The following is a 14,098-nucleotide window of genomic DNA, read 5'->3' as shown; positions in this document are numbered from 1 at the left end:
GCTGCTTGTTTTCGCTATGAAAGTGAAGCGCGGATTCACTCCCTGAAGTTGCGAAATGCACTCAAAAATTGTGATGTTTGAAATTAAAATCTTAAATGAGTTTGGACCAAACTGTTTTGTTGTTAGCAACAATCAGGTACAGGGAATTTAAGCTCTGGCTGAGCACTTTTTTCAAGTCCTCCAGTATAACTCCACTCTACCAGATTGTTTTCTGAGTTGTCCGATGTTTGTGAAGCGCTCACTTGTTTAATTCATTTATTAGCGGGTGTGTTGGGTTTTTATTGTTTTTGTTTTTTGGCCAGGCGACGGACTGGCATGAGTTAGAGGCTGGGAAGTGAGCACTGGGTAATTATTGGGTAATAGTGTCTCATTGTTGATTTCCAAACTGTTCTGCTTGATCAAATCAGCAACATCTAAAACCCCAGTGGCGTGACTGTTGTTTTGACATTGGGCTTTAAAAAGAATACATTGATAATCAACCACTCGCACGTTTGGTGAGCGTTTGAGATTCGAAGGCTCACCTTCTCCTTCATCTTCTCGATCTTCTTGACGCTGGAGCGCCGCACTGGTTTGTCCTCAGACTTGATGGAGGACAGCGTGTCGGGGGAGCGCGGCGTCTGCCTGTCCGACCGGCTCATCTGCTTCTCCTCCTGCTTCTCCGCCTCCTTCAGCTTGGACTCGGCGTTCATGCTGTCCGTGTTGTACATGTGGTAGGTCTTCATCACCTGGGAATGAGCAGATGGAACAAGTCAGTGTGCGCACCAGAGTGCTGACATACTGCAGTATAGGGCTGGGAGAAATATCAGATATGCTTTTAAGGGCTGGGGCTGGTACCAAGAACTTTTCAGATATTCAGACGTACTAGTGTGGAGGACCACAGGTGGGTACTCAGTGCAGTGTATAGAACAGAGTTAAGTTATACATGATTAATGCCTGTAGGAAAATTTGTTCTGTGCATTTGACCCATCCTCAATGCTGCTGGGGTAAATAGTCAGAAACACCTGGCCGGAGGATTAACTTATTGTATATGTTTTTAGTAGGGAGGGGCAATATGGCCTAAAATCAATATGAAAAAGAAATATAACGATAACGATATATTTGATAATGGACACAATGATTTCTAATGGACAACGGGGAAAAAAAAGCAAAATCCCAGCCTTACCCCAATTGGAAAGATTATTTCAAACATATTTAATTCCTTTTTTTTTATCACCATGCTAATTTCCTCGCAAATATGATCTACTCAGGCAATTTACATCCTTCATATCATTTACCGTAAATGCTCTAATATAGGCCCGGGCCTTTATTTACTCAAGGGCATCTAGGACCAGGCCTTTATTGGAACCAGGCCACAATTAGAGACAGGCCTTTATTTCTATTTGAGCAAAACGGACGAACAGGAAAATGAAGAAAAACGACATTTGTGTCCATTTGCACCTAAAATATTAGGTTCATTTATTAATCAACATTTCAAACACTCTCCCAGCGGCTGGAACATTGACGCCTTTTATTTTGTCGGGACAAAAGGAAGCGTTTCGTTGCTGTAAGCGGAGCTTTGACATCAGTGTCACTGCAGGTTTCTGTTTCATTTTTACCGCGGACCGGATTATTTGTTGTTATCTTGTGTAAAGGCGAGTTTAGATGAAGCGTTTGTGTTCGTGATCGATCATGAGACTGACCCGAGAGAAGACGAGACGCTCGCGCTGATGGGAGGAGTTATTTTGAGGCGTGGGACTGACCTGCACACGGAGCAGCTGGACGTGCTTTGAAGACACGATGGTGACTTTATTAAAACCCTGGAGGGTCATAAACATTTGTTTCTTGCCCTGTTTCTACAAATAGTCACTGGAGGTTTGAGAAGTGGCTAAATCTGTGTCAAAGTTACGCTTGGATCAGCTCCTCCGCAGCGTCGGCCTGGGTTTCCCTTTGTTTACTTCCTGCACGTGAGTTATCATTTACACGAGTATGAGACAAATTTCAAACATGGGGAATATTTATACCGCTATAGTTTCTAATAAAGGCCCCAGCCTGTTTTAGAGACCGGCTTTAATTTGCCTCCGCCAGCCGCGAACCCGGCCACTGTTAGAGACCCGGCTGCTAATGGAATACAGGCCAGTATTAGAGAATTTACCGCAACGTTTTATACTTGCTCCTGTGTTTTTGCTGCTGAGTGGAGCCGAGTGCAACATTAGCTACAATCTCCATCTGCGCCTAGTCCTGCAGTCAAAATCAGCTGGAGTGCAAATCATATTGTGTCCACAACAACATAAAAAATGACAACGATATAAAAAATGATATCAGTATAACGATATGGTAAGGGAAACCAGAGTACCCGGAGGAAACCTACACAGACACAGGGAGAACATGCAAACTCCACGCAACGGTCCCGTCCACGTATCACCTTCTGGCTGTGAAGCATGAGCGCTAATGGTGCCACCTTTATTTAGGCATTCAACCTTAAAACCAGCACTTTCCCACAATTAAATCTGAGTTTTTGAGGCTAGAATTGTGCAAAATCATAAAACTTGTCATACAAAGTGCCATCTCTCGCGATGGGCGCCAATTCAACAAGAAGCTAACAGAGCCGTGGGAAGATATTTTAGTTAGGGGGTGCTGAGGGACAAAATTTACCCCCAAAATATTTTTTCTGTGCATAAATCCTATTTATTAACCTCTTAACTCCCGCCTGAACCGAGAGCATTTTCTCCAGTTCAGCTTTACCCAAATCCTGTAGGCCAGTGTAACACCTTTTTGAAAGCTAAGATCTACAAAACTCATCTAAATGGATCTTTTTCCTCATGTCATCAGATTTTTTTCCATCTTTTTTGGGGGGATATTCAACTCATTTTGTTGTCATTTTTTTTGTCATTTTTTTTCACATTTTTGTCACATTTTTTGTCATTTTTGTTCTTTTTTTGTCATTTTTTTGTCATTTTTTTGTCATTTTTTGTTCTTTTTTTGTCATTTTTTTGTCATTTTTTCGTCACTTTTTGTCACATTTTCATCCTTATTTTCGTCTCAGTTTTGTTGCCATTTTCACACCTTTTTTCCAGAAGCTTTTGGACTGGGGGTAAAGCTGGAGAAAATGTACTCGGTTCAGGTGGGAGTTAAGGGGTTAATATTGCCTGCAGTTCACAAACTATCCACCAGGGGGTGCTGCAGCGCCCTCAGCACCCTGGGTTCCCACGGCCTTGGAAGCTAAAGGGCCACAGAAAATGAGTCTGCGGGCCGCATTTGGCCCCGGGGCCGAACTTTGGGCACCCCTGAGTTGAGAAAACACAACACATTCACAGAGCTCTTTCACTCATTATAAAGTATGCCAGATCGAAGACTAGTAAAGAGAAATGGAAAGCTTCATGCCTGTACGGTGTCCCATTTGAGAGAAAGAATGAATCGAGTCTGCAGTAACTCTCACAACTCTCCCAAATCTCCGGGGAAACAAAGGCCGAGTGCAGTAACCGAGTCCCTTAGAACAGTTCGAGCTGCAGTTATTGCACTTTTCCTTTGTGCGACAGACAGGTTTGTAGCTGCTGTGCGACATGAAGCCTGCCATTGCCTTTGTAGAGCAGTACATACTGTAGAATCAATATTAAAACATCTCCGTCTGAACCGAACTTCACTTTGTCAAGCTTGAGAGAACCAAAAGTGATAATAAACATGAAGTCACTTTGGACCACAGTGTTTGGCCTCCTCGACTCTTTTACACAAACAACCACTTCACCCGAGTTCAAGCGCTTCTTTCTCTGACACTATAAACAGACTTTGAGCACTTGTGTATTGTGTCACTTATCTCCCTCCCCCCACTGCCCTTTCAAAAAAAAATACTACAAAACTCGGGCTCCTTCGACACGCACACATGGCTGAAAACCATTTCTATTTCTATCTCACTACGCCGTAATTACTAGCTTTGCGTTTCGGGCCGTGGGGCTGCGGCGGAATCATTGCTCCGTAGGAAACTGAGCAGCGCTGGTTGTAGACTGGAAACCTCGCCGATTACCTCAGAGCTTGGCAGGAGCCCCGCGAGTGTAACGAGATACCGCCAGGCCTCGGAGCGATACAAGAGTAAAAAGGAAGACGAATTGCTTATTAAAAGGTAAGAAAATACGCGGCGCGGTCGTAAAAAGGCGGAGAGGGGGGAAATGCCGGCGAAAGGTTTTTGCGCAGTTTCAGTGGGTTTTTCTTGGCGTTGAGAGCAGCGGAGGAGGACTTACCGTGTACAGCTCATTCATGACTTTCATGAGGTCCTCTTGCAGCTGGATGCCCACTTCTTTGCTCTGGGGGGACAAAAAAAAAGAGGAAAAATGGATAGAAAAGGTTAGTTGAGGGCCGAAACAGAAAGTGTAGACTATCTATGTGATACGCAGGGACATGGAGTATAATCACTCGAACCCCAGGATGATCTGTACTACAAACTGAGCAACAACACAAGCTCAACCTGCCATTCAAGTTGTGTTGCACTTGCACTAATAGCGATGAAAAAGCGACAAAAACAAGACAAAAAGGGCAGAAAAAAGGCAACAAACACAGACACAAAAAAAACACACCAAAAAGCAATAAAAAACATGTCAAAAAATGTGATAAAAAAACATGGCATAAACGTGCTATAAAAACAACCACACAATAAAAAGGCAACAACAAAAAAGCTACAAAAGAGAGATGAAAAAGCAACACAAAAATTAGTAAAAAATGCTGCAAAAATATGACAATGACGGGGCAACAATGCAGGTCTTAGCTTTCAAATGAGGCTTTCACTGGCCTATTAGGCTGTAAGCTCTCCAGTCAAGAAGCTTTTTGAGAAAATGCGCTTACACTTTGTTGGTTAGGAAATAGGGCTGAAAGATATATCGTTATCGTATCGATATCGAGATATGAACATTCAAGGTATCAATATAAAAACAATATATCGTATCGTATCAAGATATGAACATTCAAAACATTAAAATTGAAAAAGCAAGATAAAAACAATATAGATTTTCATCAATAAAACTGCACACTTTTGTATTATCCATCCATCCATCCATTTTCTTCCGCTTTATCCGGGGCCGGGTCGCGGGGGCAGCAGTCTCAGCAGAGATGCCCAAACTTCCCGATCCACACACACCTCCTCCAGCTGTTCTGGGGGGACCCCGAGGCGACACCAGGCCAGCTCGGAGACATAGTCCCACCACCGTGTCCTGGGTCTTCCACGAGGCCTTGTCCCACTAGGACATGCCTGGAACACCTCCCGAGGGAGGCGACCAGGAGGTATCCGGAACAGATGCCCGAGCCACCTCACTGGCTCCTTTCGACGTGAAGGAGCAGCGACTCTACTCCGAGCTCCTCCCGGGTAACTGAGCTCCTCACCCGATCTCGAAGGGTGCGCCCAGACACCCTGCGAAGGAAACTCATTTCGGCCGCTTGTATTCGCGATCTTTTGTATTATGTTTTTATTTTTCTGAAAAATGCTTGGATTTCACCGAACACGTTGTATCGTATCGATATCGAGATATCTGCCATGAATATCGAGATATTAAATTTTTGTCCATGTCGTTCAGCCCTATTAGAAAATGCAACATTGATATAAAACAACGGAAACAAAGTATCCAGTCGTTTCACTTCCTGTTTTTTTTCACGCAATCTCACTAAAAGAAAAAAGTGCTCAGCCATAGTTTAAGGCGAGACACTGCAGGTGAACAGGGAAAAAATGTATATTTACAGATATCAATTTGAAACCTTTGCTGTCGATCACTGACATAAATGTGAGAAAAAAATACATTGCAAGTTTTCTGTCATTTTATCTTTTCATATAAGAACAAGGCGTTTTATGCTTAAAAATGCCCCAAATTTCCCATCTTTTCGGCGACAAAATCTGAATAATGGATAGAGCTACATTCAAATTTATGGTTTCATTTTATTGATGAATGAGTTTCCAAGACTTTTTCAGAGGGGATTTTGGATTTCTTGTTTAGTTTTAAAATAAGCTGTTTTTTAGTGGAAAAATTTGTAAAAATGTAATTTTTGCCTTATTTTTTGACATTCAAAACTCAATAAATGGGGCTTAGGGATTAGATAATAAAAAATCCCTCTGAAAAAAATCTTCCAAATATTGTTCAGTCCAAGGCTGGAAAATGTGAAGTCTTTAGGTCCGACTGACGTGGACATAGTGTCGCCACAATGACAGAAAAATGTGTTTTGAGAAAAAGGCCCTTGAAATTGCATTCTCCCATATAAGTCTATGGGGGAACATTGACTCCGCGCAATATTTAAACATGTTATTGTGAAGATTAGGCATATTTTCTGTTTCCGGGTGAAAGCTTGTATGTTCAGAGAACAATTTGGCCCAAAACCTGAAAAAAATGAGTTTTGCCTGGAGTGTCTCCCCTTAAAGGCCCTGTACCGGATTTTTTAGTTTACAAACAACAAAAAGCTTTACACTGTGATCCAAACTCCTTTCAAATTTTCCGAAGGCATTTCAAACATGCCAATTTTCTTCACTTCAGGGAGTGAATCCACGCTTCACTTTCAGCCACAACTAGCTAACAACACGCTAGCTAACAAATGTCGGGCTTCCACTTAAATATTGAAGGACAAAACATATTTCTTTCCACTACTAGAAAAAAAGACTAAGACACATATAGACACAGTGGGATCACAATCCGGATCTTAGTGGAGACCTAGTTGAGCTCAGCTTTGAATGACAGTCATTTCCCTCGCTGCGTGCGCCCTCATCGCCGAAACTAGCATTAGACGTCCATCCATCACTTTTTCTTTCATCCGTGTCCGCTGAGGCGTGTAGTCAACAAACTGTCTGCTCGTTTATCAGCGGGGCATGATGGGGCCGAGCGGGAGGAGAGGGAGGAGAGCTCAGACAAATGAACTGTGGGTAATGGAGTTTAATGGATGTGCGGTGATCAGGAGGAGCGCACGGGAGCCGGAGAAGAGGCGGAGGCGGAACGACTGCGATTCCACACATGCTTCGCATCAGCGGTCACGGCAGACAGACTGTAAACACGTGTTATTTCATTTTTTTTTTTGTATTAGGATAGGTAATCTGCGCCGTGTGTAATGAATGGAGTTCTAACGTAAAGAAATAATCAGAGGCTGCGCAAATAATAACATACAGCGCTCTCTCTCGTAATGACAGACTGTTTAATTACAACAACACATCCTATAACAACTAGCACGAGCAGCCTGCTATTACTGCAGCCAAATACTGCAACTATACCACAATAACTACTACAATCAATGCTACTGCTGCGGCTGCTAATGCAATTATCTGAATCAAAGGTGGATTAACCAATCAGAGAAATGCGTGTCTGCACCACATGACGGCTTACGTGAGACCGGACATGCTCATGGTGTGGTTGAACTATTACACCAGTGAGCGTTTGGCAGGTGGGCCTTGGAATTATTTCAGATCAAAAATATGACTGAATTGCATTTCAATATGATTTTAAAAGAAAAGTTAATTTTCTAGTAGGGCTGGGCGATAAATTGAATTAATTCCAAATCGTAAAATCGAGTCCGCCGCTCCTTGTCCTCCCAACGTGCGGCCAATTTAGCAGCGTTTTAGACACAGGTTTTACTTTTGAGAGCAGAAAAGGAATATCTAAAACAGAAACAACAATTTTTAAATAAAGGGTTATGTTATCTTAATGCCGGGGTGTCCAAACTTTTTTCATGGGGGGCCACATATTGGAGCATACACGGGGTAAAGGGCCATGGGTCGGTGGTTAGTTCCATGAAACCTTCGAGTAGCAGAGGTTTAAATTGTGCCTCATGCCTTTATTTATGCTTAAAACCTTAATGCCAGCTCTGGCTCACAATAAAATGCTAGTTGTTAGGTTACAATTGTGTAGACTTATTACATACTAAATAAAAAGGACCATCTCTGATACTGTGAACCGATTCAACAAGCAGCCCGAGGGCCACCAAAAATTGGTCTGAGGGCCACATTTGGCCCCTGTCTTAATGGGTCTAATTTAGGGCTGAAACGACAACTCAATTAATCGACGACTAATTGATTATTGAAATAGTCAACAACTATTTTAGTAATCGATTAATCGTTTTCTGGTTCACACAGACTAAAATGGAGCAAAAATGACAAAAAATGTAGTATTTTTGATGAAAACCTACTTTGATTTTATATTTAGGGTCTGTAGTGTTTTGTACATTGTAAATTTCATTAATAGAGCCTTCAAAAAACATTTCCCTTTAGTTTTCTCCATCAACACATCCTCAAACAGCGCCACTTAAAGAGGGGGTATTATGCTTTTTTCAGCCACATAGCACCAGTCTATATCACACTACAATGATGACGAAACCTTCTGTTGGTCTGTAAATGCAGTAAATTAGAATAACTGCCTTGTATAAAATTGCTCTTTCAAAATGGCGGTAGCAAATGACTTGAAATAGGCCTCTGTCTCTTTAAGAACCTCTGACCCTTTCCGACACGCCCCCTCCACACGCTGTCTGTGGCATCACAACAACACTACGCTCGTTGTCTCAACTGTATTGAAACTACGATCGGTGCATTTTAATTTTTGTTGTTGGAAAGGATCTACTGTTTATCACTTTGTGAACAATGGCCACACAGGATATTATTTGGAGACAAACCTTCCACACCGGACGCTTGGAAGGGGCTCTTGCCTGAAAAATAACTGCTGTTTGGAGGCTCTCTCTTTGCTTCTGCCATGCCCTATGGATCTCTAACTATACCCCCATGGACGACACCAGGATCTGCAGGAGCCCATACGATTCAAAGACGGACATTATCTGTGCAGGTGGACAATGGTTTTTCGAGGTTACCCGTTAGCTTGTTATAATCGACTACAGCTCATTGTTGATGAAAAGTCTGCAATAAACCACAAATGTGTAAAGCCAGGCTCATTGTGTGATCATCGTAAAGGCTGCTTCAAGTAGTTGCCTGCTTTATTGACGTTATTTGTGCATAATATGCTGCCTGTTTTCAATGAATGTTGTGAAGGTGAAGGTTGTTAGCTTGTCGCGGCTAATAGTGCCTTAGCTCCGGGAGAAAACCACTCGGCCAGGACTCACTGTAGATGAAATGTGAGCAGTAAACTACACAATCAACAAGCCCGGCTCCGTGTGTGATCATCATAAAGGCTGCTTCAAGCAGTTGCCTGTTTTAGTGACGTTTTCAATGCATAATATGCTGCTTGTATTCAGTGAATTTTCCCGTTAGCTTGTCGCGGCTAGCTTGTTAGATCCGGGAGAAAGCCACTCGGCTATGACCCCTTGTAGATGAAATGTGAGCAATAAACTTCCAAATCAACAAGCCTGGCTCCGTGTGTGATCATTGTTAAACGGTTCTTTATGTGTGTGGTGGTTTTATTGACTTTATGTGTGCATATTTCTCGTTTTCACGTGATGACTCGAGGTTTAGCTTAGCATTAGCTTTCTCCGGAGGCTCTGTGCATCATCAAGGCCCAGCGCAGAACCAGACACTGAAATAAGCGTTCTTGTCACCGGTTTTAATCCTGGGTGTTTCGGTAACAGAAACACTGATGTGTGTCTTTGTAAAAGTCTGCTGTGGCTCCGGTTCACAACACATGAAGCTAATCCTCCATGATGACTCTGTTTACATCTTAGGGCTAGACACTGCGGGGAGGGGGTTCTGCTGAGGAGCAGTGGTTGGTTACTCGGCTGGTGACGAAAGGTCGGAGGCGTATCCTGGAGGTCGGAGGCGTTTCCTGAAGGAATCAGGCGTTTTATCCCTAAAATGGCCGCCATCGGAGTTTTTACAGATTACTCGATAATACGTGAATGTGCTAAGGCAACACTTCAGGCATGTTTTTAATGAGGGAATGACTTAATAACATGATGTAAAGCTTGAAAAAGTCGATTTTGCATAATACCCCCCCCTTTAAGCTATATGTGATAAAAAAAATCGAAAAATAATATTTTCCCCTACACCATTCACAGCCAAGCGATTAATCGATTAATCGTAAAAATAATCGATTACAAAATGATCGTTAGTTGCAGCCCTAGTCTAATTGTTGTCTACATTACGTAATGTTAATGAGCAGGACTCTGAGCAGTTTTCTTCATATGAAAGATCAGGAGACTTTTTAAAGTTTATTTCAAATAAAATCGATTAAAATCATGATCGTCCAAACTGAGAAAAAAAAAAGTCAAGATAAAAAATTTTGGCCATATCGCCCAGCCCTGTTTTCCAGACATTTTCGTGTAAGATTAGTGCGATGAGTGTTTTAACCTTTGAACCCAACACACTGCAAAACACGAATCTAGCATCCCAGCTGAATTATTGAAGCGTACAAGTGGCATATTTCCATTCCATTCCCATCTTTATTTCCATTCTTTGTAGAAGGTTCATACTGTCTTCTTAGGTTAAGACTATTACAGTTTTGTTTCTTATAGTAAGACAGAACCTTCTGTCTTACTATAAGAAACAAAACTGTAATAGTCTTTATTTCCATTCTTTGTGACCACCGTAAGAGCTAAAACACAAGCAAATTATACTCATGAAACAATCTTCAGCATAAGCATAAGCATAAAACAGACCATTACCTTTTTCTCTCCCTTCAGCTCGGAGCCAGGAGTAAATCGGTAAACCATAAGGCATTTTACACATTCTCCCGCCATGATGATAAAAACATTTAAGCACTTCCTACAATACCGGAAACTGCGTAATTTGTACAGGAAGTACTTCAAAATAAACCATACTCCGCTACAACGAATAAATCTGAGTTGACTTTTTAGAGGGTGCTCGAGAAAAGGGGTACTTTCAGTAGAGATAAAAGAGTCAAGGGGTACGAGCCACCGATGTACAGCTTGGTTTCCACTGTCCAACACATTTTCTTTTTTTTAGCTCTCTTTAGCTTTTTTCTTTTTTTGGCCAGGCTAGTTTCCTCCACTAGATGCCTTTCCTATCACACAATTTAACTTATTCAGACAAGCTAATTCAGAGTTGTGCCATAAGAGGGGATGTGCTCTGTTTGGATTCAAGTTTAAAAGAAAATACTCTCTACAGAACTGCTGCCCCCACTACTACAATATTTACCACTACCAGGCATCTTCCGTCTTTGTCCTAACCTCCTAATGCCTCTAAGTACCCAGCCCTGTAAACGCTTCCTGTCCCTCAGTAAACAGTGCGACTCTAATGAACCGGGCCTCGGTCTGAGTTTGTGGTTAAAGAGGGAGCAGGCCGCAGAAACCGAAGACGGCCAGAGGTCACTGCAGCCTCGGTGATAAACAGTCGGTCTCGGTCACGGCTGATTGGGTTTTGATTGGTCGTAAGGTCCTAATCTGCGACACCCGACACAGGCCTCCTCCTCCCGCCGCGCTTTAAACGCGGGGGAACCAGACAGGGGTGTACGGTTACAGACTTTCTCGCCGCTTCAGTACGCTCCGTCCTTCGCTTTGTTCACGGCAGTGTCAAATGTTTGAAAAAGATCAAGTAAATAATACAATTTTTCATTGCTCATAACAGTGTTTTTGAACATTTAAACAAGCCCTTCATAAGAAATCAGTAATCGATCTGTCTTTGATTCAAATGTTTGAAAGCAAATCCAAGTACAATCATTTTACACAATATCTCTACATTTATCATCGGTAATGTTACTGTTGCTATACTGGTTTAAAAAGATGCTAACAATATGTTTAGCCTATTAACCTGGAAGTTCCACTAAACAAAGCTTACTTTGAGTGGTATGGATAAGAATACACTTTAATGCAGTAAATCTTAAAGTGATAGTCTGCAAGTTTGAAAGTTTTACACAATTACTGGACTGTGTATAATCGACCGTCTGAGCCTGCAATATGATGTACATTGGGCTGCTCGATTATAGGAAAAATAATAATCACGATTATCTTAGTAATAATTGAAATCACGATTATTTCAAACGATTATTTGTTGCCTTAAAAAAAAATCTTTATTTTATTTATTCATTTTTGTTATTATTTTAAAAAACAACTATGGACTACATTTTCTTTGGACAATAATAGCATTTTTTTTTTTTAAAGCAGTACTAAGTAACTCTTCCCCCTAGAGGCCATAAGCGCAACTGCAGGTGTCGTAGCAAGTTGCGATTTTTTAACTTATTAATTGTCTTGGGGAGTAAATACTACGCTGACAGGAAAGGCGAAGGAAGAGAGGGTTACTATGCATCCAATTATACAATGGAAATATTTTTTTTCACTCAAACTTTGCTGTAAATACTGTTTAAAGTGACGTTAGCCCGCAGTTAGCTTTGCCCGTTAGCATGTTAGCTTCTTCTTCGTGATTCCATTAGTGTGTATTGCTTTCTCCGGACCGGTGGCAGTCAAGTTGCAAACATGGTTTTCTGGCCAGAGACACCAGTGGGAGATGAAAGACCCTCCAATCATCCCAAAAACACTTGTATTACCCCCACAGGGACTACGGAAAGGATTTATTAAGGTAAACACGTTACTTAGTACTGCTTTAATATGCTCACGTTTCTAAACTAGTCCTATAGGGATACCTGCCCCCTGCTGGCCAGCCCTCACACCTGTCCAACAGAGCCGCGCGGCCTGGTGACATCATCACACAGCGCTAATGTTTTTATGTCAAACCAAAGCCTGAGCCTTTAGCTCGTGAAATGTGAAGGGAACAGAAACAATCATCTCAGCAGCTGAAGTAATAAGAGTTTGTTTGAGCTCCGTTGATCTGCTCCTGAAGAAGAGTTTCAGACTTTTCTACTAAACAAAACCAGTGTCTGAGCAAAGGATGTCGAGGCTTCTAAAACAGCTGTTCTTCTTTCAGCACAAGGTGAGCTCTTAACAGCGTTATCTCAAGAGTTAGGTATAAAATATATTAGTAGATATTATTTACAGTTCTGTCAGGCTGCGCTGGTATTTCAGCTGATCAGACGCGTCACACAAACCGCACAGGACGGACTTTTTGCGCTTTGGATGAACACGCGGGAGGGCATCCTTAATAATTGTTTGTTCTCGATTATGCTATTTTCTTGATCGTCTAGTGTAATAATCGAAATCGTAATTGAATTTCGATTTGCACAGCCCTAATATTACATTACATATATTTTATTCAAAGTCCTTCATTTGGCAGATTTCAGCAACTTATCAGGCTCTCCGGTGCCATAACTTTGACCAATGACACGAGCTTTCCAGTGAACTAACCAATCAGGAGGGGAGGGGGCGGGAGCTTGAGTCTACTTTTGAAATGTCTTTCCGTCCTCATTTCGCAAACTAGGGATGGCTTTCAGGTCCGATCAAGAGGGGAGAGAACTCGATAGCTCACTTTTGAAATTTTCCTCTCTCACACTTCATTGTGCAATCTTACAGAGTATCACTTTAATTAATAATGCTCTACAGTGCACTGGTATTCATACACAAAGTTGGTGGTAGTAAGAGATATCCAAGCTGGCCTTACTGAAGTAACGCTGTCAATCTGCATCCCATGAATTAATGCAACTAAGTCAAACAAGCAGAACAACCCACATTCACACATAGGCAATGTTTGAGGAGTTCTGTTTCCAAGATGCACTGCTCAAAATGGAGGAATTTAAACTTTGGATGCGCTAGCCCAGGGGTGGCCAACTAGTCAGAGACCAAGAGCCGACATTTTCAACCTTGATCCTGTGAAGAGCCACAAAGGCACCGACCATTAGCGAGATCCCGGGGCGGTAGTTTATTGTGATTAAATAGAATGTGACCGTTTTATTTAATCACAGTAAACTATAACTTTATGCCTGGCCTTTTTCTTTTTTTTTTAATAATTATGTTAGATTGAATGGTTTTACTCCTCACCAAGATTGAAAAACATGTATATTAACTGAAATTTTGTGCTTTCTGCTCTGACTGAGACAGAATTAGATTTTTTTTTTTCTAAATTTAAAGCTGGGGTGTGTTTGTATGTGGGGCCCTGCCCACTGAGCCCCCTCCTCTGATTCGCCCCTGGCCTGTGCGCTCAGGGCCTGCAGCTTCGTCCTGACTGGACTGTGCAGAGAGAACGCACTCTAGGCTGCACCAAGTTCATGAACTTTAACCAGGAGCCTCTGGAGGATCTGAGAGTCTGTTTTAAGTTGCATTTGTTACAGTTACTGTCACATGTGGAAGAAAAGACAATGACTTTGCGTATTTCCGCGTTACGATG

The 14,098-nt window shown here is 41.9% G+C and overlaps 1 protein-coding gene across 3 annotated transcripts in view; it reads right to left on the bottom strand.

The window, feature by feature from the left end:
• srgap2 (SLIT-ROBO Rho GTPase activating protein 2) overlaps nucleotides 1-14,098 on the bottom strand; it is a 133,864-nt gene that overhangs the window by 26,159 nt on the left and 93,607 nt on the right. For all 3 annotated transcript variants that reach the window (XM_079582145.1, XM_079582146.1, XM_079582147.1), the window contains exons 4-5: nucleotides 4,212-4,274; nucleotides 522-725 (exon numbers count right to left, since the gene is read on the bottom strand). In XM_079582145.1, the coding sequence (XP_079438271.1) occupies nucleotides 522-725; nucleotides 4,212-4,274 (267 nt within the window). The remainder of the gene's footprint in view (nucleotides 1-521; nucleotides 726-4,211; nucleotides 4,275-14,098) is intronic.

This window comes from Gobius niger (assembly GCF_951799975.1).
Source record: "Gobius niger genome assembly, chromosome: 24".
NCBI lineage: Eukaryota > Metazoa > Chordata > Actinopteri > Gobiiformes > Gobiidae > Gobius > Gobius niger.
Note: the sequence above shows the minus strand (reverse complement) of the source record. Positions and strands in the feature narration are given on the sequence as shown.